Source organism: Rhipicephalus sanguineus, chromosome 2 (genome assembly GCF_013339695.2).
Source record: "Rhipicephalus sanguineus isolate Rsan-2018 chromosome 2, BIME_Rsan_1.4, whole genome shotgun sequence".
Classification (NCBI taxonomy): domain Eukaryota; kingdom Metazoa; phylum Arthropoda; class Arachnida; order Ixodida; family Ixodidae; genus Rhipicephalus; species Rhipicephalus sanguineus.
This window is the reverse complement of record NC_051177.1, coordinates 212,662,932-212,690,775: the sequence shown is the minus strand read 5'-3', so window position 1 is coordinate 212,690,775 and position 27,844 is coordinate 212,662,932. Positions and strand designations below refer to the sequence as shown.

At 46.5% G+C, this 27,844-nt stretch overlaps 1 protein-coding gene across 1 annotated transcript in view; it reads right to left on the bottom strand.

Moving 5' to 3' along the window:
* The window catches only part of LOC119384060 (DNA mismatch repair protein Msh6), a 260,639-nt gene that overhangs the window by 219,523 nt on the left and 13,272 nt on the right, over window positions 1-27,844 (bottom strand). The window contains exons 4-5 of the mRNA XM_037652348.2: window positions 17,341-17,375; window positions 2,694-2,846 (exon numbers count right to left, since the gene is read on the bottom strand). Coding sequence (XP_037508276.1) covers window positions 2,694-2,846; window positions 17,341-17,375 — 188 coding nt within the window. The remainder of the gene's footprint in view (window positions 1-2,693; window positions 2,847-17,340; window positions 17,376-27,844) is intronic.

Below are 27,844 nucleotides of genomic sequence, written 5' to 3'. Positions count from 1 at the left end.
ACGTCTAAAACGCCAATATTATCAATAGCAGTGCTCTGGTAATTGAGCAATTAAGGTAAATGTAGGACACTATGCGCCACCAGTTGGACGTTTTGGAACGAGCCCGATGACGTCAAGAGTCCCGAGTACAAATTATAGTATTCAAGCTACTCATGATTAAAAAAGAACATTCTGAGCATTGCAAGACGTAACCAAATGCTGCTTGTGCGTTTCTGTTTGATTCATGGAAAAGAACTTGACGTTACAGTGGAGAACAGTGCTGGTTGGGCAAAAGTTCCGTTTTTGCACAGCTGCGCTCTGCTCGTGCAGTCATGTCTCAGTGGTAGTTTCGTTATCGCGTACTGCTGCGTGTGCCTTGCACGCTCATGAAAGTCGCTGTAACGAAAAGTTCGACAAAAAGCCGCGTCCACGTGATATTGTGTAATGTGCCCTTCAGAGCAGAAAAGACAGTGTCGGCTGCCAGGCAGTAAAGGCGGGCAACGTTGGGAAAGGCGAATGCACGTAAGGAGGCCTTTCCAGGCGCGTGATTTGAAGTGCGCTAATGCTGTGCGAACCACTAAAAAGTGATTTTCATTCAAAATAAGCATTTCCTTAGCACGAAACAAGCACTATGAGGTTTCCGGAACGCTATTTCAACAATCAACGTCGACGGGGGCACACTGGTCTTAGAGATGAAAAATCATGGAAAAAAATCAATTTTCTGAAATATAGTATTTTTGTAACATACAGGCATTGCCACAAGTGCTGACAAAGTTTCTTACACCTTGGATTGATATTTCAGCCCCAACAGCAATTTATATCACCAAAACAAGCTACATTTCGATTGAGAAAAAGCAAAAAATTGGGCTTTTATATTGATATGCTGCTTCTGAATGATGTGTGCTGCAGCACTAGGCATGCAGGTTATGTCCCTGGTGGAGACTAATCATCTAACAAAAATATTTCAGTATCTTCTATTACATGTGGTTCAAAATGAGCTTTATCTCTTTTCTTGCATTTTCTCAAAACAAGCTTTTACTCCCCCTGCTTGTTTGGTGCAGCAATTGCTCAAGCTCTAGAATAGCTACAGCTGTAACGTTTTTTGCTGTATGAAGCTAAATGCATAAAACTTGAAATGCTGCAAGCAAATTCCTTCTTTTCTTCTACTATAGTTTTTTTAACTGCCTTTGTTCTTGATCGTTAGTAGCTGTACTCTAAATGCTAAATTTCAATGGGCTGCTAAATTGTTAATTGTTGTTGGATTTGAAAACTGCTTGCAGCAGTGTGATTCTTATTCATTCTGCTTTCCACTCATGCATTAAACATAACTTTCTGCCCAGTTTATTATTATCTATTGTCTCACCAAATAATAGTAATTAATATTTAATGAGCTCTAATTATTTCAGCCAAAGAAAAAACTATTGCACTTTTAAAATCAGCACGCAGAAATACATACATATATATCTGTGATTTTTCATTGAATCTGGTCAGAAAATGAACAAGATAGCCCCAGGTACCATCTCCCCCCTTAACATTTGCCTTTAGTGTCCCTTTAAAAATCTCCTCTTCATATCTTCATTCAGCTGCATGCGCAAAAGCACCACTGCCTTTCGTTTTTATCCTCAAATTCCAAAGCTAAGGTAACCTGCTATTAACCCTTTCAGATCCAATTGCGAGATAACTCGGGTGACCACACACGCACGGGCCCTGCCAATCCCAAGTATGCTTGTTTTGCCCCTTTAAATCACTCCCTGCCACTCACAAGACAACTCTTGTAAAAAAAATAATGTGGGCATGTCCAGACATTTACGGAGAGGACATGTATAAACAAATATAACTTGTAGTAAATTTTTTAGAACAGATGGAGTGCATGTTTCTACATCCATGTCAGTTCACGTCTCTTTGCCAGCATCTTCGCAGTGCAGCCTTCGTTCGTTAGTCAGCGCGCCACATGTGCACGCTATTTGAGAGACGAAGAAATTCAGAAGCTCTTGATCAATACGGACTCCGAAGAAAGCGGATAATTAGTGGCTCTGCCACTCTGAATTAATGGCTAATTATGTTGTTACTAATTATGTACTATAATTATGTTAATTACTTGAGATTTTTTGCAATTGCTAATTTGCTTGTATTGAGCGCAACATTTTATTTGATGAGAGAATGTAAAAATGTTTACATGTCCTGAAGAGCATCCTACTGCATTGCTAGCATAAAATTTCCACATCAATAACACTTTAGTTAGGTCTAGTGTGTACATAACTTTCAATATGATAACTTCAGCACAAACCAGAATGGACCGAAAAGAAGAGATAAGACAAGCACAGTGCCAGTGCTTCTCTCATCTCTTCTTTGTGGTTTGTCCTGGTTTGTGCTGAAGTTTTCACCTCAACAAATTTCCACATAACATACAAAAAAAAAGACCTGCAGGGAGTGTGGAGCTGAGCAAAACAAAAAAACACGGCAGTGAAAAGGTTAAAGCAAGGACAGGTGCTACAAATCAGGCTGCCTTCTGAAAAAGCTGCTCCGATGTACTCTTGACAATTCACGCCACCGTTTATGCAGAAAAATAAGAACAGTACATAAAGCATCTCTATCAGAATCTTTGGCCACTTCATTTGCCAATTATCCTGCTGCACAATACAAGGCTTGCAAAAGCAAGTGTAGAAAGATGTTCTTAGTGCACTTCCAGTAGCCCTGGACAAAGCGTAGCTCACTTTTTCAGGTGACTCAGGCGCCGGGTCTGAGATGGTGTCCTCGTCCACACCACTGCTGATCGAGTCTGAATCACTTTCGACCTCGTTTCGGCCTGGATGGAACTCGTCCTCAGAGCTGCTGTCCGAGATTATACGACGCTTCTTGGGTGACGGCTGCACAACAAGGATTAATTTGCAGTCATTGCAGCAGTGCTGATACAGACAAGAGAAGGACGAGCCCTCCCCTTGGGTGCCCTGGGACAGATAGCACTCTGGCAATGCCTCTAGTGCCTTAATAGTCCATGCACACCAGTTTAATAGGCCTCACTAAGCTCAAACCTGTGGTGGTTGGTGCTCTTGATATCTTAGGTCCTATTTAAAGGGACCGACAACTGCCCAGAATATGAAATGAGTTGACTTCACTGATGTAAAGATTGTCCGTTGCACTGACTCAAACCAACCCTGTTTTTTTCGTGAGAGATGGATTTATATTTTTATTTCTTAATTGAAAGTCGCGAAAAATGACCTGTGGCGCCTCTGGCGGCAGAAACATGAATGATCCGATGAAGACGGCCACGTGACCGTTGATTGCTGTACGCGGTCGCCGATTTTTTTTTTGGTATTGAAATATTGTTCATTTCTTTATATTAAAAGGTATTACTCCATAATAATGTACATATAGGCCTGCGTTAGTAGTATACATTAAAGTGGCGCTGCCTTCGCGTGACGTAATGATCGCATGCTCGTCAGCGCATCTCGAGCAACCTTTCAGCGTGCTCATTTAACCGTGCACGCAGTTTCCAGGTCGCTAAGATTTTGGAGCGACATAGTTTTGCCACCTACACTTCGTCTCAGAAATGACACGTGCTGCTTCTCGGTGAGGCCGTGCATATGCACAGTTACGTTTTCGATTACTTGGCTTGGCTCGTGTATCGAGGGAGTAACGACGTTGGGACAAGCCATCCATGACACAGGCGCAGGCGCAAACAACGCTGTACAAATACCGGGAAGGTGTATAAAGCCACACATCTCATTGTAACAGGTTGCTATTTTCAAAAATGGTTGGAAAGCTCAAAATAAATGTTGTTAAGCATAGTTACAATAACTCCTGCGAAAGGAGAACGACATCTTTCACGAGGGCTAGCGGCATCGCTATCAATTTTCATCGTTGCTGGAGCAAGCCTCCATGCGTGTTTGGAGCCTTTCAGATCGAAAAATACTGCTTATAAAATAACTACGTGCTTTTCGGATAAACCACTGCAGCTACAAACGTTACGAAGGGTGAGCTTCCTGTCCCACCGTAAAAAACTGGGTCGAGAAAAAGCAGTTGTCGGTCCCTTTAATGCACATGCGCCACTCAGTGAAAAAGCCAACGAGCCTATAGGCTCCGTGCAGACGTAACTCCACCGCCGATGAAGGCGCCTTTCGCAGCAACAAGTGCAGTCTTGACGGGATACTCTCACCCGCTCGCCCTGAACGCTCCACGGTCCCGCGGTGATGGCACGCGGTATTCTCGCGGGCTGTTCATTTTGTCGGTTGTCTGTTCAAGGAATGCGGAACTCTAGGAATAATTGCTACGTTGTTGGGTGCAGTAACATTTACAGCAATTCTCCAGGTACACGATTCTACCAGTTTCCAGACCAAATTGAGTAACCTTCACACTTTTTAGAAGAACTTCCTGCTGGGTGAGTTTTTTGACGTGAGGTATCCTTGTCATGTGTTTCCTTCTCTTTTTTCCCCCCCTTCTTTTGATTTATTTGGGACGTGTGGAAAAAAAGTGCATATATATGCAGCGACCAAAGGAATAGAGCCAGTTGATAGTTTGTGCTCTCTCCGTTTACTCTGTCCTTTCCTTCCTGTGTTCGTATGATTGAATGCGCAACGATTCCCACCACAACCTTCACACCTTGGAGGAGCTCAAACGCAGCTCAAGCAATTGGCTCTTTCTGCAATCCATACCGGACTACTGAATGGCGTCTGTGTGGCCATACGCTTTGCACGCTCACCTAGCTTCTCTTCGGGGCGTGTAATTACCCTGTGCGCCTAGAAGGTACAAAAAAATGCCCCCACCTCCCCGAAGGGAATCGTGAGGAAATGCGAATGCATTTCTTGCGCCGAGAGTACACGGCGTAGTAATTTTAATGGCGTAAAGCTGGACACATCGACGTGCTCAAGTGTCTCCCTTTTGGGCGCCTCTTTCAACGAACGCTTCCTACATGCGTTCGTAATCACCTCAGGGATGTTGCCACCACCTTCAATGCAGCACAAACGCGTTTAGAACGCGCTGTTTTCAGGCTGTGCCAAGGCAGCACAAACGCTACAAACCCGTTTCAAACGCACTGCATTGAGGCGGTGGCGCAGGGAGGAGAGAGAGCGAACGGCGAGAGAAGGAGCGGCGAAGCACTGCACCTACCCTCTCCTACACTCTCTCCACACACACGGGAGCTCCGCCGAGCTCCCGTGATGCGCTACTCCTCCTTGACATAAAGTCGGCATTCAACTCGCTCCCCCACTCGTCTATCCTCAGTGCTGTGCGCGCGCTAGGTGTTGAGGGCAAACTCTTGAACTACGTTCAGGCCTTCCTCACTGACTGAACGTTTACTGTGCGCGTGGGCGGGGCGACAAGTGCGCCGCGATCTGTCAGCTGTGGCGTCCCACAGGGCAGCGTCCTCAGCCCGTTTTTGTTTAATCTGGTACTCGCGCCGCTGGTCAAGTGCCTACCAGAAACGGCTGTGTTCCCTGTTCGCGCAGTGGTGTACGCTGATGACGTCGCATTGTATGTGCGTGGTCCGACCCGAAAGTGCTCGGTGGTGCGTGCCTGCATGCAGGAGGCCCTCCAATGTGTGGCCGCCTTCGTGAGAAACATCGGACTCGCGATCTCGGCGCCGAAAACCGAGGCCCGCGTCGTCCACCCTCGTGCTGAAGCCCGACGACGTCTTCCGTGCCTTCAGCTGGATGGTGCACCAATAGTTTGGAGTAGCAACGTCCGCTACCTCGGCCTGACGATAGACAATCGCCTCCAATGGTTCCCGGCGGTGCGACGTGTACGACAGACGACGCGTCGCGTGGAATCGGCCGTGCGCCAACTACTCGCAGGCGGCAACGGCTGCCCCGCTGCCTTTGCCTGCACCATCTACGAGGCGATGGCTCTGTCTGCCATCCACTACGCACTGCCGATCTGCAAACTCCAGGTGCCACAGTGGCGAGTGATCGACCAGGACCACCGCCGAGTCATCCGCATGTGTCATGAAATGCCTCGTGGCTCTCGTGTGGCCGAGACCCTCGCGGAGGCTCGTGCGTGGCCTGCGTCGCTCACGGCGGACCTACGCGCATTGTGCCACTTGCAGCGTCTCCACCGAGCGCCTGATGCAGGTCCCCTCCTCTCGCGGTTACGTGCTGTGCCAAACTCACGTGTCGGCCAACTTATCGACGTGTACGACGGTGTTGTGGCTGACGACCCCGCACGCCTTTCGCGCTGGCCACCCCCTCACCGTCGAGTGCCCCTTCGAGTGAACTTGCACCTGCCGGGCATTCGATCCAAACGCCACACCCCCATCAGTGCCATTGCTCAGGAGGCCGCGGCGCGGATGTATGAGGACCTGGCCGGGAGGACGCAGGTGTTCACCGATGGGTCCGTCCTGCAGGATCGCTCAGCCGCGGCCGCCTGCATAGCCCCTCAGCTCAGCGCGGAACGACAGTGCCGCTTGCGATACTGTGCATCCTCAACAACAGCTGAGCTAGTCGGGCTCCAGCTGGCTGCCGACCTCCTGCGCAATTCGCCGGCCGTCACCAGCGCAGCAATCTTCTGCGACTCGAAACATGCCCTGCGCCAGCTCGCGAGGGAGGAACGGGGCCCCCTTCTTGCTCAGCGTGCCGCTCTCAGCCTGCTGGCCCTCCAGGAACGAGGCTGTGATGTGGTCCTTCAGTGGCTCCCTTCACACGTCGGCATCGCGGGCAACGAGGCTGCAGACGAGCTCGCAAAACGAGCACACTCCACCGAGACTTCGCTGACGGATTACGCCAGCTCGTTCGACTCGGCACGCAACAACCTTCGCCGGGAGCTGGTGCGCGAGCATCCTGACGCACGGGTCGCCTCCGGACACCCCCCTCCTCCCATCCCAGCCACTGGTTTCACTCGCCGCGAGCGCGCGCTTCTTCTTGCTCTGAGGACCGGTTCTGTGTGGCCCGCGGAACGCAGGCATCGTCTTCGCGGCGCCGCTGCACCGAACTGCACCGATTGCGACGCGATCGAAACCCTGTGTCACCTATTGTTTGACTGCCCTTCTCTCAACACTGCGCGGAGGCGGCTTGCCATGAAGTACCGCCTCGTCGGACTGCCGTGTGCGACCCTACAGGACTTGCTCCATCCCACCGGCCACATGCACCGTCGCCGATCAGCCCTTGCGGCCCTACTCGCTTTTCTCGAGGATGCCGGCCTAGTCGAACGAATTTTCTAGCCGCTCACCATGGTGACTCGGCCGCCCGTTCTCCTGCCCCCCACCCTGCCCCACCGTTTTTTTTTCCCCTCATGCCTTTCTTTTTCTTCTTTTACCATCCTCTTTTCACTCTCACTGTCCCTTCAATCCCCAATCCCCCGTGAGTGTATCGGTTGAGGTGTCCTCACTTGAGAGACAGTTATCGTGCACTCCACACCCAATTTCCATTTTCATTTCCTTCTTCCTTTTAAGAATCACCTCCCCCCCCCCGGAATGCGAGCGCCCTCACATGCAAGAGCGCGCTCCTCCTCTCCACTCACTCTCCGCTACTCCGCCCGCACCACCTGCTCCGGTTGCTAGGGGCGAGGACAAGCGCGCACGCCCGCAGCTGTGGCTATGGGAGAGGGAGTGAGAGCGCAGAGGCGCGCGGACAACGCCGGACACCTGACATAGCCCGACTAAGAAATGCATTCGCATTTAAAAAAGATTACCAGCCTCAATAAGTGCACTAAATGTACATCTCAGGGCAAAGACTCATTGCCAAGAGGAAGTGTGGAAAGGTAATACTTCCCACCTTTGTTGCAGTAATTCTGAAAAAAAGTTCATTTGCCTGAGCATTTCTATATATTAGCATGCGCGCTGACAACTCGGAAACTTCCAGATGTGGCACTGCGACACACTGCTTGTGTATACTCAGCTGCATACCTGAGAGCTTACATAAAATTAAGCAAATAATCTGCTTCAACATCTGCATTTCCTAAAATTAAACTTTACATGTGAAAAGAGAAATTTCAGTCAACCCAGTCTACAAACCTTTCAATAAAATTTGTCCTGCCTTCTGAATGAACACTGTAATTGTGATAATGGCACTCGCAGTCTCTTTCCCAATCAAACAAGCTCAGCCTTGTCTGAGTAGAAGCAGGAGCATGTGGTAAAGATTGAGCTGCCGCATCGTTGGCCTCTGCCCGGAACACATCAGTCAAAGGGCACTCAATGCTGCCGAAAAACCTCAGCACGTGCTCGACGCCGGCGCTTTCTGCCCGAACTGTGAAGGCAGAAGTTTGCCTCCAGATTATTTGCAATAAAGGTTTTGAGGGCGCAAACAAGTGGGCAAGTTGTAGTAAGTTCATGGAGTGATCAGAGCTAAAGCGAGGTGACAAAAGGAGAGAAAAAAAAGAGCTCGCTCACTTTTCTCATTTTTTATGACAAACATTTGAGTGCTTTGGGTAGACCTTTTTAGTTGAAAGAAGGCTCCATGACCGCGGTTCGCTCGTTTTCAATGCGCAAGTCATTTCATTCAGGTACAATGCAACTGCTGCGGAGTGTTTACACTTTCCTGCGACTCCGGCACGGCAGTCGCAGGTGGTCGCACGGATGCCCCTGCTTTCATCGACCCGAAAACATTACATGTACTGTAAATATATTAATAAAAAAGCAAGATTCGAAAGTTAAGCAACATTTCACAGATCTTCCCGCTGCATCAGTGATGCTACCGAGGACTTCTGATTTGGAGCAATTTTTGGAGCAGCAAAATTTCCGTTTTGGAGCACTTTGGAGCAGCAAAATTTTCATCTTGGAGCACTTTCGAGCAGATAATTTTGCATCTGGGAGCACTTTGGAGCAACGAATTTTACATCCTGGAGTGCAATACAGAAGCATATTGCATTAACATTCAAGCACCTGAGTATTATTACGGGGCTCTTATGAAGGCTAGAAATATTTCGATTCATTGCAAATCTCATGGAAAAAATCATCTCAGGAGAATAGGCGTGCGCACAGGGGGGGCAGGGGGGGGCGCAAAATCTGCCCCGTAAATTGACCCTTACGATAGCAATTATATGGACACTCTCGGCGGATTTTTGCCGTCGCCGTTGCCGTAATTTTCCGTATAAAGTCCAAATTAATAACTTCACCACGCTTATTCTAGCCGCGGGTAAAAGCTCGCGAGCGCTGGCGACGAACGCGGCTGAAGCGGAGATTAAACTAGCCGGCCGTCTGTCTCCGCCGCACGGACAGCGCATGAGATAACATCTTCCCGCGTGCGGGCCTGCCGTCGAGTGCTCATCAAACAGAGAGGAAACGCCCCGCCCGTCTTTCGTAAGGAGCATGAAGGGACGCCAGGGGAGCGGAAGGGGGGGGGGGGCGTATCTTTCGAAGGGCGCAGTTGCTTGCGCGCGCGCTATCTCGAGGCATCAGGAGACAGCTTGTAAACTCGCTGTGCTCTCAACGCTTACTTCGCGTTTAGAGAACTCGGAGCAAGAAAACGCTTCGGTTCCTGGAGGGGCCATAGTCCCTTAAACCAGCGTTTTGTTGAGTTACGCGAGATCGAATCCAAAAGAGTTAGCTGCTAGCCTTACTTCGTTTAACAATACAATTTTTTGGTATCGCATTCATTGCTTTGCCCTTAAGCGAAACTGAGTTTTTTTACCCGTCAGCTATTGACCCCCGAAAGCGAGGGGCGGACGTGTAACATGGGGTAGCCGTTTCACTGTGGGCCGTCAGCGACGGGCCCGCTACTGACAGCTGCGTATTTGCGGCTGCTCCGACCAGGATATATGCTTTTATTAATGAGATGACATTTTTAAAAAGCAAGCAAAAACTTCGAAATGGAACCCTAGCACGTGAGCTCGAAAGGGCAGGGCCTTTTAGGGGGTATTTACCGCAGAGTGATTAAACTCGGACGTGCTGGTATAAGCAATTACGAAAAAGCTCTTCCGAATGAAGATCCATAGATAAAGTATATCTGAGGAAAAGTGTGAACGCGTTTCCACCGTTCGCGTGCTCTTCCATAAACGCGAAGCAAGGAAAATTCGATATTGTTCCATATATATACTGCTAGCGATCCCAGATTTCATTCCGCGATGTCCGGAAACAGAAGTGACAGACATTTTAGCGGCACTCATGTAGTTATTACTGAACATTGCTTTCCTTACGTGCCGTGCGACGCTTGAAACGAGCTATCAGCAGCGTTTCTGGAACAGACGACGTCCGCCGATGAATCGCCGTCGCACTTTCTCGCTACCGATAGGCCTAGACGTCACGAGCCTCTGCGGAGAGCGCGTTTTGCTGTCGAGCCGACTTGCAGAACAGAAGCTGCGTCGGCACCGTGCATGGCATCGTGGCTTACTCGGAACGCACGCGCTAGCGCTATTTATTCAGCGGAATAATTCTTGGTCCATGATTGCGACTTTATTGGCAGCCCCAAGATCAAGCTGCACATGTTCTGACGCGCCGGCGGTGCGATTGCCGGTCATAGACGCCCCCAAACCCGAGACTTTGGCGCAGTTTGGCGCAAATTTCGTCGATATTATCAGAATGGCACAGTAAATACAATTTGGCGCACTTTGGCGCAGTTGGCGCAGGAGTGGAATCACTGCGCTGCATTTATTCGCGTCTGTGGTGTGCACTTCCCCGTGATTGACAATCCCGGGGAAGCTCCTTGGAAGAAACTGTCTATGACACGTAGCTCTCTGAACCCAAATGTAATATAATAATTGGCATGCTTTGCAGTGCCATGGCTAGCAAAACACACATCGTGCAACAAGCTCGGCTGCACTGGTTGAAATTGCCCAAGGAACGCAGTGCAATCGCTGGTGTCGTCTGTTTCAAGCTTCCACCAAGTTTGCAGCCGCGTTAGCCCGGCGGTGACAAGCTGTGATCGTTTCGTTCAACGTGCTCGTCGCCTCCATTGTCGTTTTCCCCCAGCTCATGCATTTTATGTTGCTGAGTTTGCCTGAGGGTGCACGAGGCCTGGCGGAAAGAAGCATAAGCACTAACACTACGGCCCTGTGACAGCTGCTAACAATTTAACGTCTTATGAAAGCCAACGGAAATGAAAATACGTCAAGCGAAGCGGCAAAACACGGCGCAGTGGCTTGCCGCCGCTTGCGTCATCTGCTCCCAAATTCCATCAAGTTTGCTGCCGTGGCCGCTGTGGCGCTAGAGGCAGCGCATGACTGTGGCGGCTCCTAACGTATGCACGGTGCCTATGACTCAATGCTCAGAAGACAAGTGTTTTACCCACCGACTTAAAGCAGCACCTCTCAGATAGCATGCCTGTGTGGTCTGCTTTATGACATTGCACTTCCTTGCACCAAATCTTTACAACACCGCTTTCATCCTGCCAGGCTTGGCAAGAGAAATTTTATAGCGAAAGCTGTTATGAGATCATTCCACCGGCCGTTTTTGGCGCCGTAGTTGTCCGCCGCCACCTGTGTCCGTAACCAGTATCGCTCGAAATAAGAAAAAAAACGAAATAAGAAAAAAAATTCCAGGATGGAACGAGGTTCGAACCTGGGCCCTCTGCGTGGGAGGCCCAGTATTCAACCTCTGAGCCATGCCGGTGCTTGAAACTGCTTTGCAAAGAGGTCCTACACAGGCTTCATGTCGGGAAGGAACCACATTAGCATATGCAATAGTATAGCGTGGTAGAATAGTAAAATAAGCACCAAGCGTCGCACAACGCCAATTCTGTAACCAGGCGTCACACAATGCGAATTGCGCAACAAGTAGGTTGTTGAATGCTTCCAACCCATTACAAAGGGCTCTGCCATAATTCTTCGTCGTCATCAGGCACAGCATCAGCAAAGTGCGCATAATGCCTTACACGCATTTAGCAGGTACCACGGCTCTCCGTAGAATGACGAAAAATGGCACAGTGCCTGCTACCCTACTTCTCAAAAATTACAATGATTTATAGCGTAGTGGGTTCCTCGCAAGTGCACTTGTATTGGTTGCCAAGGAAGCCCATAAGCGCAGAATCCATTTCCTCGGGGTCTCAGTAAAATTACAATGATTTATAGCGTAGTGGGTTCCTCGCAAGTGCACTTGTATTGATTGCCAAGGAAGCCCATAAGCGCATGATCCATTTCCTCAGGGTCTCAGTAAAATTACAATGATTTATAGCGTAGTGGGTTCCTAGCAAGTGCACTCACTTGTATTGGTTGCCAAGGAAGCCCATAAGCGCATGATCCATTTCTTCGGGGTCTCAGTAAAGTTCTTCGCCGCCCCCCCCCCCCCCGTCTCTCTCCCACGTCAATGTATGTTATACTGCATGACGGGAGAAGGAAATAGCGACCGGGCGTCACCCAATGCAAATTACATAACTGGTGGGCCGTTTAAAGCTTCCAACCCATTACAAAGGGCTGAGCCATAATTTTTCATCGTCATCAGTCGTCGCGTCAACAAAGTGCACATAATTCCTTACAGACGTGTAGCTGGTGCCTCGCTTCTCCGCAGAACGACGAATAATGGCTTAGTAGGTGCTTCCAAACTTCACAAAAATTGCGATTTATGGCGTAGTGGGTACCTTTCTAGTGTACTTGTATTGTAGCCTCAAGAGAGCTTACAACGGGCTCTGAAACGCCGCTCTTCCAGCTTTCGCGGTGAATGTGCTGCGATTTCAGCGCAGGCCTGGCGTTTTTTTATCCAAGTAGCACGATGTGATAAGGGCCTGCTGTCTAGGACGCGTTGCACATGGTCTGCATCTCTCTCGCTCGCCCCACTAAGCTTGGCTGTTGCACATGTCTGCCAAATTAATTCCAATGTATATTTACCTCATTTGAAACTAACGACTGCATTTAAAGGGGACGTGCAACACTTTTCGAGCATGGTCAGAAAAAGCTGCTCATCGGTAGTCGAGGCTCCTGAGAACATGTGAGCCAAACGCTATAGTGCAGCACGCAGCCTGGAATTTACCATTAATTCGCAAAGTAAGTCTGAAATCACTCGCTCTTCTCTCGACAAATGATACCATAAACCCAAATGACCGCATCATGAGCACAAAGTCCACGGCCACTGGCTGATTTGAGCGTCGTGAACTGAATAGTTACTGCAGTCGCCACAGGATGCCACAACGTGCCTGCATGCTTGCTCATAATCGCACTGAATGTAAGCTGTGGGTTCGAAGAAAAAAACAGAAAAGAAAGAGGTCAAGGTCATGAAATGCTCCGACGAATCGACGTAGCTTCTTGCCGCCTTGTCATCCTCCCCCTGCGTAGCTTTCAGCACACTTGCCGATACGAAAGGAGAGAAAAAGCTCTTGAAGCGTGCGACAAATCCCTGTAACTCCGCTCGTACTTGACCGATTCTAAAAATTTCTACGGCAGTCATTTCGTGAGGCAATAAACTCCTTTAATCAAGATATTTCATGATTTCTTAGAAAAGTGTTGCACGGTCCCTTTAACCAATCTCAGCCCGGATTCTACAAGGGACTACCTTAAAAAACACAACTAGCTACTCTTCTACGCCACCGATACTTAAATGTTGCTATTAACATACAAAGTGATGCAGTTTTCCTTGACTTGGCGAAAGCATTCGACAAAGCAGCTCATCAATGCCTACTCCTAAATTTTTCACGGTGGAATCTTCAGCCTGCAATTTTATCAACAGGGTGTCAAAATGAAATGTTTTTCATGCTCATTTCTTCGTTTTGGCAAGTGTCCGGTCGGCACGCTGTCTAAGTCAATTCCCTATCATCTATGTCGCGTCGTGCTCACCCTAGATGCTCTTGATGAGGTCCTGCAGTCGTCGTTGCTCAAAAGCAACCGGACAATGCGCTTGTTGCCGGTTTCACAGTCGTCGTCATGAATGTCACCGAAGTTGAAGTGATTTGGCCTAGCTGCCGTCTCGGTCACTTCTTCCAAGTGTCTGTGGCTTAAGTGATGACGTGGCACCCCAGGTACTGTACTGTGGGTCCACACCATTCTGCCAACGAAGGTGGAGTGGTGCAGCTGCTCCGGAAACCGCTGTGACAAGAATGCTGCGATTCTGTGGTAGCCTCACCCGGTCGTTGCCGAGAATGATGGATTCTTGGTGCTGCACCTCCGGACTCGGTACCTGCTGCACTTGTCACTCACGAAGCATTGGCTTCTTCGATCTTCGAATGGTGCCCCACAGACAATGCCCATTCTCTCTCCTAGGGTTTTTCACCACGGCTCATGTCACATGCCATGAGCCCTCCTCTGACTAATCGCATACATGGACATGGCAGGGGTGCACACCAGTGAGGAATTTTCCGCTCCTCGCGCACCCCCATGGTTGTGTTCTGTTTTTATATACCACAAATGGGGACACGTGCGTGTCCACTTTCGCGAGGTACAACGAAAAGCAAAACCGTGACCTCTGAGATAGCTACGGCAATCCCGGAGGCCACGGGCAAAACAAACCTGAAGGTGGTCACGACCAACATTTTGCGATTTACTTGTGTGACGTACGTGTTAGCTAGTTAGAACCGGAACTCTGAGCCTTCAAAACGTACATGCACGATTCTGTGTGGTGATCGCCAACTCAGACTATAGGATATGGCGGCGTGCAATCACGCGTTTTTATCTGCCTCTAGCTGCTCACTCGGCATTACACGACACGCACCACGGTCAGAGCCTCTGCTGAGCTATTTCATAGTCAAGGTTACCACGGTTCCCCGTCAGGGCTATGCAAAACAACAGCAGAGCCACATTATCACACTTTCTCATGTGACCGGCTGTGGAGAACACGGGTACTTCACTTACCCAACACGCTCGCAATGGCCCGTATCCAGCACTCTCGCCTTTCTGCTTCGTAAGACAACTATGGCAATCGGTAAAACTGAACAATATTATTCAGTCCTTTAGGTCCGTGGCAATTCACAACGCTACAGTAGCGTCGATTGCGGCATTTCTTCATAGCGGCCTTGTCTTCTGCTGTTGTTTTCGCCGTCGTTTTGGCAAGTGATCCAGCTAATCCAGCCAATCCAGCAAGCACTTCATGGCAGTTCAGTGATGCGTCCGACTAGCGGAGGGAAATTCACAGCTCTCTTTCTGAGTGTTAAATGCGCAAACACACGCAATATTAAGCTCAATAGTTGTTACGCACTCGCTAGTTGGACCTGGTCTCACAGCAAACTGTGAGAGGGAGTCGGTTTTTGTACTACCCAATACTGCTCCTACAGGTGGTGCCACGCATCTTGCAAAACTACTGACATCTATAGTCAACGAGTGCAGCCGAGCTTGTCGCACGATGTGCGTTTTGCTAGCCATGGCACTGCAAAGCATGCCAATCTATATGTCTGACATCTATAGGTGGGCACACAGGGAAGAGCAGTGAGTCTCTTTAGGCTTTGGCAGTGAATGTGGATGGATGGCTCTCGCAGGAGGCCCGTAGGCACTATTCTGCGGCTCGTTTCCTGCGGGCCCCTCGTGGCGAGTCGTACGTCGGTGGCACAGCGCATTCGCGGTACATTGTATATGCAACGTTGTTTTATGTGTTATGTTTTCTGGGTATTGTATAGGCATTACGTATAAGGTTATTTAGCATGTTACAAGTTATGTATTAGATTTCGCTGGCGAGCTCGCCGTTGTAAAAGATATTAATGAATGTTTACGTGCTTGGTGCCCGACGTTGTGACTGTGTCCGTGTGTTCACAGATCCCACAACTGGCATATGCTATAATGCTTCTTCGTTCTCATCATATTTTTCAAGGTGGGGTCTGGGCCAGGGTTGCCAGGTTTGGCTACTTTTTAGGCCGGTGGCGACAGAAAGAAATGCCTTGCCTACTCGGCTACTTTATGGCTACTTTCTTGTTCCCTCGATTTGAACCAAATTATCTATGTCTAGTTTAGAAGAACTTGTTGCCGGGCGAGTTGATGCATCTTAATACAAAAGGGATAATTGGGCTACCTGACACACACGTAACAACCATACACACACACAGGCGCAGTGTGTGTGTATGGTTGTTACATGTGTGTCAGCTAGTGCAGTTATCCCTTTTGTATTATTCATATCTGTTGACACCACAGTTTCACGCATTCTGGGTATTTGGTGTGAAAACATGGTGGCCAAGGCATGTTTTCATCTCCCAAATTTGAACTTGACAATTGCATTACATAAAAGCACTTATCAATAAGAGCAATAGGATATCCGACAAACAGCTGGTGTGATTCCTTAGGATTAACCCTCTATAGGTTTCACTATATTTTTGACATGATGATATAAAACTGGCTGTGGTATATTGACATAAGCTACAAAGAAATAGTATGAAACAAATTCCATCAAAATCAAGCCAGCAGTTAACTGAAAAAAAAGTGGCACATGTATGTCCCACCGACTCATGAGAGTGTGTTCAAAAAGTGGGAAAACATTCTCCCACTGAGTCATGAAGGCACCATCTCGCAATTTCATCAACGGGTATTTGCGATGAAACGGCCGAAGCAAGAGGCACAGACTATCAGTTCTCAAGTTGTGCAGAGGAAAGTTGTGTGGACCTTATTTCCAGCAGTAGAACACCACCTGCATGTGCGCCTCTTGTGGGCCTCCTTAGCACTGTGGTCTGTTCGTGTAAAGCTTACTTCACCGCATGCACCAACCATTTTTTTGTCCATTTGCCTGTTCTTGCTTTGGCTGTCCAAATTGTCCAGCACGGCTGTTGTCCCTGAATATGTGCCTACTTTTCAGAAGGTATACGATATCAAGAAAAATATTTCCACGCCCGAATATCTGCAATTATGCTGAGGGATGAGCGTGGCAATTTTACAGGGGATTATGTCTCGATGCATTTATCAGTGAAGTTGTTGTGCAAATTTACAGAAACACGTGATGACTGGAAGCTCAAATTGCCTCTCTGAAAAACCAGAAGAAGAGGAAATTATCCAGCATTTTGATTGGTATGTTCTTTCGATCTGAAGAGGAAAATTCAGAAGCTATCATTCAGAAGCTATCATTTTCAGAAGGTATATGATATCAAGAAAAATATTTCCACGCACCAATATCTGCAATTATGCTGAGGGATAAGCGTGGCAATTTCACAGGGGATTACGTCTCGATGCATTTATCAGTCAAGTTGTTGTGCAAATTTACAGAAACACGTGATGACTGGAAGCTCAAATTGCCTCTCTGGAAAACCAGAAAAAGAGGAAATTATCCAGCATTTTGATTGGTAGGTTCTTTCGATCTGAAGAGGAAAATTCAGAAGCTATCATAAAAAAATGATCGAAATTCAATGCCCTTGCAACACAACTACTTCCGCCCTTCGAAAGCGTGCTAATAGAATTTTTCTCGAGATTGCGAAGACTTGGGTAAGGTTCGAGTGACTTAGCAATGCGCTTATTGCAATGGGTGATGTAGGAGAAAAATTTTTCTGCAGAGGGAAAAGTGGGACGCATGTGTCCCACTGTCGCACAAAGGGTTGAGAGAACAGGTAAGTTTGGTTCAGTACTGGTTCAATTTGACAGCAAAAATAAAATGAGCAACATGAATACCTGCTCATCCTCTTCATCTGTGCCGTTGCTCGCAGCTGAAAACACAAAAGAAGTACTGTGAGAAGTATCGCCAAGTTAGAGCCAAGCACATCACACTCTTGGGAAAGCATTTATTTTGGTAACATGCCTTAATTCATGCCTTTAAACCATCCATCAATCACTCAATTAACTATATTATTACAAATACGAAAATTTGTACAAAATGTTTGAACTGATAGCCCAAAGGCTAGTGGGCAGTTCAAACACTGCTCCGTTCAGGACGGCCCATCTTTTTCGAGCTATCTCGGCACCTTGCCTTCTTGGCCGGCCAGCGGATGCTTCGTCAATGCCTCGTGCGGTGAAATTGCTTGCTGGGATACAGCAAATGAATCTACTGATGACTACAACATACGCTGGACTGTAGATGCGTGGTTGAACTGCGCATGACACAGCATGAAGGCGACACCTGTGGGCCCACCGGAGGTTATAAAAGCATCGCATCGTGTACTACTCTTCAGTGGGTCCGATGGCAGCATGGAAAGCACTAGCTTCAAAATCTTATGCTCTGTCTTGCAGGTGAGTTTGAAGTATATTTTTAAGACCTATAGAAGTGACAATCGTTTTTTACTGCTGCTGCTGGACCCCCTTGCAGTCCTCATGAATGTGTCTGTTTCACTAATGAATTCCTTGAGGGTGTTGTTGCTCTTGTGCGGTGATGTGGAAACTAACCCTAGACCCGACACTAAAAAAATGTTGCTCGAATTACTCTCGGGACAGGCAAAAATTAGCCAAGAGGTCTTTCCTCTAGGGTGGTATCCTTTGAAGAGTGATTAACTAAAATAGAGCACACTATTGCACCAATTGCCAAAGTCGCACCGCGCGTGTCTGAACTAGAAAAGGCCGTAACTGACCTATGAGAGATTGTTAATCAATTGGATCGCAGAAACGATGATTTAGAAAACAGGTCCCGCAGAAATAACTTGCTCATATACGGCTTAGCTGAATACTCTCGCAAAACTTCAGAGGAGTTATTGGAGACTGTAACTGAGCTGATTACGTCGAAACTAAAAGTTAACTGCAGCGATAGAGAACGTTGCCATAGGGTGGGAGCGCGCAAGAGCAATAACCCAAGACCTGTTATTATTAAGTTGCTCAATTTCAGAAGGAATGTCGCGATTTTAAGTAATGCGAGTAAGCTGAAGGGCACAAAGGTATTTATAAATGAAGACTTCTCAGTCCGAGTGAGGCATATACGCAGGCAGCCATGGCAGAATTCGGCTGAAGTAAGGAAAAATGCAGAAAAGACAAGGCTGCACTATGATCATATGTTGGTGGACAACGTTCGGTACTCTTGGGACGATACCTAAGAAAGCTATCATCAGAGAAAGCCGTCGGTTGACCGGAACTGGCAATGATTGACGGTCTCAAGTGCAATGCTTCACGCTTTTGAATCTAAATGCGCGTAGCCTCATTAATAAAATTGAGAACTTTAACTGGCTTATTGCATGTCATGATCAGTTGGTTATGTGTGTAACTGAGACTTGGCTCACTGAGTACATTCTTCATCATGAGTTCTTGCCTCCTGGTTACGTGGTTCTAAGTAAAGACAGGCCTTGTGGCCGTGGTGGCGGAGTGGCACTCTTTATTAAAAGTGGTATTGAATTCTCTTTACTAGAAGAACTTCCGAATGTTGAATCAATATGGTGCAAATTAAAGCTTGATGGTCTCGCTAATGTTATCTGTGCCATCTACTGCCCCCCTAACTCTGCCCCCGACATTGTGCAATGCGGCCATCAGTGATCATATTGTCCATCAAAAGCTGAACAGTTCTAAACTGGTACTAACCGGTGATTTTAATGCAACCGCTATAGATTGGAAATTGTTAAAGGGGTACTGACACAAAATTTCGCGGCCGAGATAGCCTGCTGGATCGATTCCCGTGTACGTGCGTGTACCTTCTGCAAAATATCGACAGCCAATAAAGCTTGGAAGGTATTTTATATGAATTTTGAAGTTCGCAAGTGCGATCCAGCATTTTAGGCCGCACCTGGTGCATTGACACCCTCGGAGGTGACCCGAGGTGACCCCCTACTTCCCCTACGTAAACGTTTCAGCCGGTACAAGTTATCATGACGTCGTAGCCGCTATTTCTGTTTTTACGCGCTTCCCGACGAATCGCTCCTCGCCAGCGGGTCAGACCTGAAGTGATTCGCCACGTCGAAAATTCCTTCCATCCCCGCCGCAAGAAAATCGTCGCCATCAGACGACAATGAGCCCGACGACGACAGACCGCGCGGAAATGCGTCACTGTTCTGTGTGCTCACGTGACCGAGCGTTTCACTCGCTAGGTGGTGATAGTTGCACCCAGCGGCTTGTCGTTTTTGGAGCTCCGTCAAACCGAAACTGAGGCTGTGTTGGTAATGAGGAGCTTGTAATTAATTATCTGTCGCGCGCTGCAGCAAACGATGTGCCATGTTATGACTAACAGGCCCCCAGCAACACATTGCAGCAAAAAAAAGCGGGGCGAAAATTTTTGTGTCAGGACTCCTTTAACATCAACTGGCCGTGATAGGACAATTAGTGATTCACTAATAGACATGTCTGTAGCCTTTGATCTATCACAGCTAGTTGATGATGCAACGCGCGAATACTTAGTCTTAATCTTGTTTTTGACTGTGATCAGTTGGTAAAGAATGGGTATCAGTGCAATGTTGTTGATGGAATTTCTGACGACAAGGCCGTTATTGTTCACTTAAATGTTGCCTGTGTACCAATAAGACCTACGTTTAAAACTGTCCTTAATTTTGAGCATGCTGACGACATTTCTATTATTGCTAAGCTGGCAAGATGTTTTGATGATTTCATGTCTTGTAGTGATCGCTGTAGTGTCGAGACATTGACTAACCATTTTTATAGTATAGCTAGAGAGTGCATTGCGCAGTTTGTTCCTCAGAAAACAATACAACGTCATGCTACACACCCATGGTACATCAGGCCCATCATATAACTCAAACGCTTCGTTAAGCGCCTGCGGAAACGACAGAATGTACACAACACGGAAGGGGAAACACCTAATTAAACTTGCTTAAATCTGAACTGAAAGAAAAAATGACTAAAGCTATGACTAAACCTAGAAAGTTTTACTTCAACACCACATTAACCTCTTTTACGAAAAACAATCCGCGCAAGTTTTGGCAAACCATCAATCCCACTACTTCCTACCCGTCATCTTTTGTAATAAATGAAGTGTCCTGTTTAGACTCCTCGACAATATCGGAAACATTTAATGTCTATTTCAAATCTGTATTTGGAGATGACAGCGGTACTACCCCTGACATTGACGATAACCCAGAAATATCTCCGATTCCAGGACTTAAATTAGTTATATCGGCATTTGTAACCTTCTTTTGAGCATCGACACTACTAAAAGTGCCGGACCGGATGGAATACCAAATATGTTCTTGAAGCGTTATGCGGAATGGAACACTCGTTATTTAGCAATAATTTTCGTATACCATTAGACACATGTACAGTGCTGACAATTTGGAAAATCGCCAATGTAATTCCTGTGCTTAAATCGGATAATAAACAACAAATTTCCAACTACAGGCCTATTTCCTTAACGTGTACTTGTTGCAAGCTCTTGGAGCACATACAGTAACCTCTCGATAATTCAAACTGATCATTCAAACATTCGGTTAATTCAAAGAAATCTTAAATTTTTGGTTGGCGCACTATGTTTTCAATGTATTTTGAAGCTGCTTAATTCAAACTGCCTCACTGTACAAATTCGGTTAATTCAAACTTTTTGCTTGTCCATGTCTGGAAATATCTGCTGCCTTTGATGCTTCTAGCTGAAAATCCACGTCTTTCTGTTACTAACAGGCGCAAATAAAGCTGATTGCCTGCCTACAAAACAGCCAACTAGCCGAACCTTGCGCACCAATAATCTTGTGCTGACCAAGGGAAAAAAATAACTACGGTCTGGCCTTGATCTATCGCATACCAAACGTTTCTTAAAGTCACTTCCCCTGCAGTATGCCATGCAAAAAAGTGTCCTAAGAATTAGGAGGGGCTAGCAACTGTTGTGAAACGCAACACATTTCGTCCCTAAATTACACACTCGTGCATGCCTTGTATAATAACAAGTACCAGTATTATCGCTGATGTCTAAAAATTTTACTGGCGATCATGCAGAGCAAGCAGTCTATGATGTTGCTGCGGCACTGAGAAACAAAAAACATTGCAGTGTTAGTTGGTATGTTGCCTTCAGTCATATTTATGAGAACTTCTGATAATTCAAATAAGATCATGAGGTCCCCTCAAGTTTGAATTATCGAGAGTCTACTGTAATTCATAAGCATATTCTTCAGTACCTCTGAAGATGACATACTATTGCAGAATCAGCATGGTTTCCGCCCTGGCCTTTCCACAACTACCCAACTCATTGAGTTCACCCCCGACATCGCTTGAGCCCTGAATAATCGAGGTCAAGTTGATGCATTATTTATAGATTACAAAAAAGCATTTGATATGGTGTGTCACAGAAAACTTGTTTTTAGGCTCAGCGAAATTATTAATGACGAGAAAATACTAGGTTGGATAGCTGACTAGTAACGTTTAAGGACACAATTTATCACTTTCAATCACGCAGTCACCGTTGGCACCGGTTACTTCCGGTGTACAACAAGGCTCAGTTCTTGAGCCCCTGCTATTCATTATTTACATTAATGATGTGGCACAGGTCATTAGAGACACACCGGTGAAACTGCAGTTGTACGCTGACGACTGCGTGCTTTATATCTGTGTAATTAACACACGTGATCAAGAGGGTCTCAACAATGTATTTTCATCTTTTTGTGCATGGAGCACCGCGTGGCAGATGAGTATTAATTACCAAAAGACTGTACAAATGACTTTTACTAGCAAAAAGCAGCCGCTAGTTTTCCGCTACAGTTACCATGGGCACTACCTTAAAGGGGCCATGACATGGTCGCCCAAAGATTTGTGGTTTTTAGTGAAAAGTAGATGTAGAGGGTCTATTATGCCTATACAGATTTCAAAAGTGGGCCGTAAACGAATATTTCAGTGCAAAACAAGCCCTAGAAATCGCCGGCTGAAAACCCCGCCCACCGCCGGCGGCCGCCATTTTGCAATGGCGCGTGTGACGTCATGTGCAGCACAGAACGGAGCCGTCGTCTTCTACCAAACTTTCAGCCGCTGCAAATCGTTCGATTTCAGTGCCAAGCTGAAGAAAGCTAAAATATCTCGATATCACGTGCGGCTGTACACGGAACAATATCGTTCGCCGCAATGCAGACGCTTGCACAGCTAGCTGCTTGTTACGTCACGGCTCGCGAGTGCACCAGTGTTGCCTGACTCATGGGCCACTCGCATGTTTATAAAAATATTCGATTATAAATTAAGTGCTCGACCAAATGCGCTAAAGTTTCGCCAGCTTATTTGTGAATGCACAAGGGTTAATCTACATAACACAGATTATGATCGAAAATTGGGTGTCATGGCCCCTTTAACTCTGTGAATACCTTCAAATATCTTGGAATTACCTTCACCGAAAATCTAAAGTGGCACCTTCACATTGAAACCATTTGAGCTAGGGCACTTAGGAAACTGGGATACCTGAAACGAACCCTCAAGCACTCTACCACAGACTGCAAATTAACTGCTTACAGATCCCTCGTCAGGCAGGCCGTTACTAGAGTACGCCTCGGTGGTATGGTCGTCCTACACTGCAGTCGACATAAATAAGCTTGAGGCCACACAAAAGAAAGTAATACGGTTCATTTTCTGCGGATATTACAGCGATTTTCCTCCTTCTGCTCACGCAAGCGCTTTGTCGTTAGAACCTTTGGCTCATCGATGCACGCTTGAGCGTATCGCACTGCTTCATCAGATTGTACACGGCCACAGTAACATCCAAGCGCCGATATCTTTCAGTCATTCCACTAGGCTTGCCATGCGCTGATCCCACCCACTTAATGTTATTCCTTTTCAGCCATTTGTAAATTGCTTTAAGCACTCTTTTTTTTCCCAAGCGTCGTCGATATTTGGAAATGCTTAGATGGCTCCTTGTGGGAAAGGCCAAATGAACAGTTTGTGGAAGAATTGCCGAACCACATTTCGTGATGCTTTTATCATGCACTGTATGTCGTGTATCATGCATTGTAACTCGTGTCCCCTCTCCTGCTTTGTATCATTCAATGTTTTGTATGCTTGTAGTTTGATTTACTAACTCATGTACCCACTCCTGCTATGTCTCGTCTATCGAGACAGCAGTACTTGTAAATAAATAAATAAACAGGCTGCACTGACAGCTGGGTCATAGGAATGAACACTCAAAATGTAACCAAAACAAAATCTAGTGGTAAACTGTTCCTGAACCTCAACATCAGATACATCAAGAATTACTCATAAATAATGCAATTATACCAACTGGTCATGAGCATTCAAGGGAGAAAGATATTACAGTAAAAGCTCGTTAATTCGGACTTCACAGGACCGGAAGAGCCGTGTGAATTAACTGAATGCAAAATAATCGGAAGTATCAAGAAAACAATAAACAAATGTCTATTACACCAACGTACTTTCATTTTCTTGAGAAATACGCAAGTCCAGCGCTTATTTTACAAAAGAGCAGTGTGAGCCGCAATTTTCGTCATTCATGACCTCACAACGTGACCGCAACTCAAGACCCCAGTGTCTTAAGCCGAAACGTGCTCGGAACCCATGCCTTATTACGTACCAACAACGCAACTGTGGATGGAAACCACGCCTTTCAGAAAGCCCGCTGCCATTTCGGATGTCCGCGAATGCCGTTTTCGTTCTTTTCCGTCGCACATTTGCGGCGCTTCGCACTCGGCGTGCACTGAGGATCGTCCGAATAAACGGTGTTGCAGCCAAATACAACCGAATTAACAAGAGTTTGATGCCATTAAAAGGGTACTGACACGAATATTTTCAGTTGTCCTTGAAATGACAGGTCAAGCCCTCAAGAGCCAAGAAAAGGTAGTGCTAAGCGCGAGTGCGCCCTGAAAAAGTAATTACAGTATGTTTTTAAAAGCTAATTTCGGTTCCTGCTGTACCCTGATGTCACAACACGGTATGAGCTTCTCGTCACGTGCTCGCACAATATATAGTGACGTTTCCACGGCCGCTCCGCACCATGGCTCCGTTGGTGATGCATAAGCGGACCTTGGAAGTTTTGGTACCTGACATCATCACAACTAGCCATACTGCTGCGTGAAGTCACCAGAATTTGCACTGTAGCCTGACGTCAAGCTAGTGTCGACGTCAGTAGGTGCACTATGGAAAAATTGGCTTTAATATGGAGTTAAAATATCTTATCAGCATTTGCTGACCTTCACACTTGCTGACAGCCGTCTCTGCATACAGGAGATTTGTATGGCAGAGTAAACTCGCCTTCAAAAAAAGGTGTCGATACCTTTTAAACAATGCACATGCTGGCGGGAGCAGCAAACACGTCCAAATTATCTGATTGTCCTAATTAACGAGTGTCAAATTAATGAGCTTTTACTGTACAGTTCCATCAAAGCATTCTGGTAGGTCAAAAGGAATGCTTTAATAAGTGACTGATGGTTTTTGTATGATGCAAGGATAACCTTTGATCAAGGAGTGCCAAAGATGTAACTATAAAAAAAAGGCCTGAAATCAGAAGTGTACAAAATATCTCTATGAAATATATGTACAAGAGTGACAGCCAAAATGTGCTGTGAATCCAAAGGAATATCGAGTGGTCACCTAAATCTATAAATGATCAGGAACAGTGCTCAGCTAGGCTAACGCGTGCTTCTAGAGCTACTGCCGCAGCAATGGGTTGCCTGGGTAATTAATGAGTGATGCAGAAATATAATCTAAAAAGCCATTACTGATCTGCCGCTGAAAAGTGAGTCAGTGTCAAGGAACCATGCTGGATGTTGCGGAACTTGCTCCTGGCACATGCAAGTGCTTTTTTCTGAAAACTGCCAACATTCGGGCAGGATGTGCACTACGGCCAGTCCTTTACCACAGTTGGATGGTTCACTACCATTCCACGGGTATGGCTGTGCGCAATGTGTAACACATCCAAGCATCCCCTTGAGGTGCTCTGTGTTTGGCCTATTCTCAAAGAGGCCCTGCAACTCTTTTAAAAGTAATCATCAATTGATCTCGCTATGACAGTTTATTACATCATAAATAATTTGCCGCAAACATTTTTTCATATCCATCAAGTAAGGGCAGAGGTACAGGAATTTGTCAAATGCTTTAATCGCTTTTTCTCCTCTTTTGCCCTGACGAACGTACTGGAAACAACACAAGGAGGGTTGACAAAGGGGCAAGACGCTACACTAATGTGGGTCATGACATTGAGCATTTGCTCTTCATTTTATGATTTCTTTAGTTGTTCGTCCACATGTGGTATGATGATGGGTGTGCTACTGTGTACTATTCCAGCACACCACTCCTCCTGGAAGGCCACCACCTAACGGGCATACCTGGAAGCAGCACCAGGTTGTCTACCGAGCTGACAACTCAAATTTCCCCAAGCTTTCCAGGCTTTTTCCGGGTGCCTTTGCGAAATTCCCTCAGTGACTTCATTTTATGTCACAATGGGGCATGGGTCAGCAAAAAATGTGGAGCTCACTCAGACGGCCTAAAATACTGTATTTTCCACTTGGGGATTCCTCGGACTCAGACTCACCAAAATTTTCCTGAACCGAACTCACTCTGAATCAGACTCGCCAAAGCTTTCCTGAACCGGACTCACTCGGACTCAGGCTCTGACTCACGGCTCGATCTGAGTCTGAGTGAGTTGACTCATGAGTCCGTTATCGTAAAATTAGCTTTTCTGATCATGGTGTCAACGTTTTTTAACACCCATTTCTCACACAATCGGTGCTCTACAATATGCCTTTTGATCTTGTAACTTCAAATACGAGTTATCGGTGGTTTCAATCTAGTAGGACATTTTTATGAAAACGCGACTCACACGAGATATTTTTATCAAGAACTCCCCATGAAAGAGTTTGCAGGGGAGAAATGACAACACCTCCCCCCCCCCACCTTAAATCACACCTCCGATCAATAAATATTGAGGTGGCGCATGAATTCTAGTGCATTGAGATATGTGTGAACAGATATGAGTATAAACGTAAGCCAATATATGGCTGATTGTAATAGATAGAAAGTGTGGGCGTGACACTGTGTGTGCACACCATCGTGCACGCCATCGGGGAATTTCCATCATGAGTAAAGGGGCGCTTTGTGCCCCTTTACTCGAGTAAAGGGGCGCTTTGTGCCCCTTTACTCATGACATTGGGCCCCCTTTTTAAGAGTTTTTTCTCAAAAAACTGCTTTTGTCCTCCTCTTTAGGGTTACGGCCCTCTTCTCTTCTGTGGGTGTCTTGTAACTTGTGGCTTGCTTCCTCTTGTCTTATGGTACTTGCCTTCACAGAACGCTGATAATCACATCGCACTTTCGCTGACACGTCACCAAGCACTGCACTCGACCATTCACAATATCCACGAGTTCATCATTCGTAAAACCAGATCAGCGCCTCTACACTCGCAGAAATTACTATGCATAATCCGCAATACTCATTCTTTAAAAATCTGCACAAATACCCTGTCTATCGAGGTCTACTCAAATAAGGTCATCTAATAACAGTATACTCAAAACCTATTTCGATTCACAGAATCCTTTTAACACAATAGCAGCCACCAGTTTCATACACCATGCTTAAATCTGTGCTTTTTCACATTGCACAACTGTTTCAGTTTTTTCCTGTGTCAATTCGTTACACATCGTTTAGGACACTCACTCTGGCTGTTTCCTCTGTTTCTCGTCACGGGGACGCCTCTTTGAACCAACTTTCCCAGGCTGCATCCTACATTTATGTCTGCCACTGGTTACTTGCACGACCCTCTCTGCATCCAAAGAATTAAACCCTAGTTTACGCGTTTTCACAGCATTCTTTCTCTTGCATCTTGCACGTCTACTGTTCACAGCTTGGGCAACTCTTGCGTCCTGATAACTGCAACCACTTTTCAATACCCTTGGATCAGTTTGCGTCCCCTTTAAATTGTACACGTTTACCACCCTGCGTATGGGACACTCCATTCCTCCTACTCTTCTCTGGCGTTTCTCTTTCGATTGAGACATGCGTTTACCTTCAGCATGCATGCTTATTAGCGAAGAGCTATCCTTTGGCTCTTTGTTGTCTGGAGGTGTCGCATTCTCTACCACTGTACCCTCTTCAACAACACTGGCATGCAGTTCACTAACCGTTGCTATACTATCACTATATGAACATTTGAGCCCTTTTTCTTCTGTTCATTCCTAACAAGAATTTATCATTTGCACAACTAGCGTGCTTGCTGCCCCTTTGCTCAGCGGAGACAGAAGTCTGAAAATTAGGCACAATGACTTCTCCCAATGAAACCTCTAGGGGCCTTCTCTCATCCTGTCCAATGTACCCTTTGGCTTGTTTGGCTTGTGCCAATCGCAG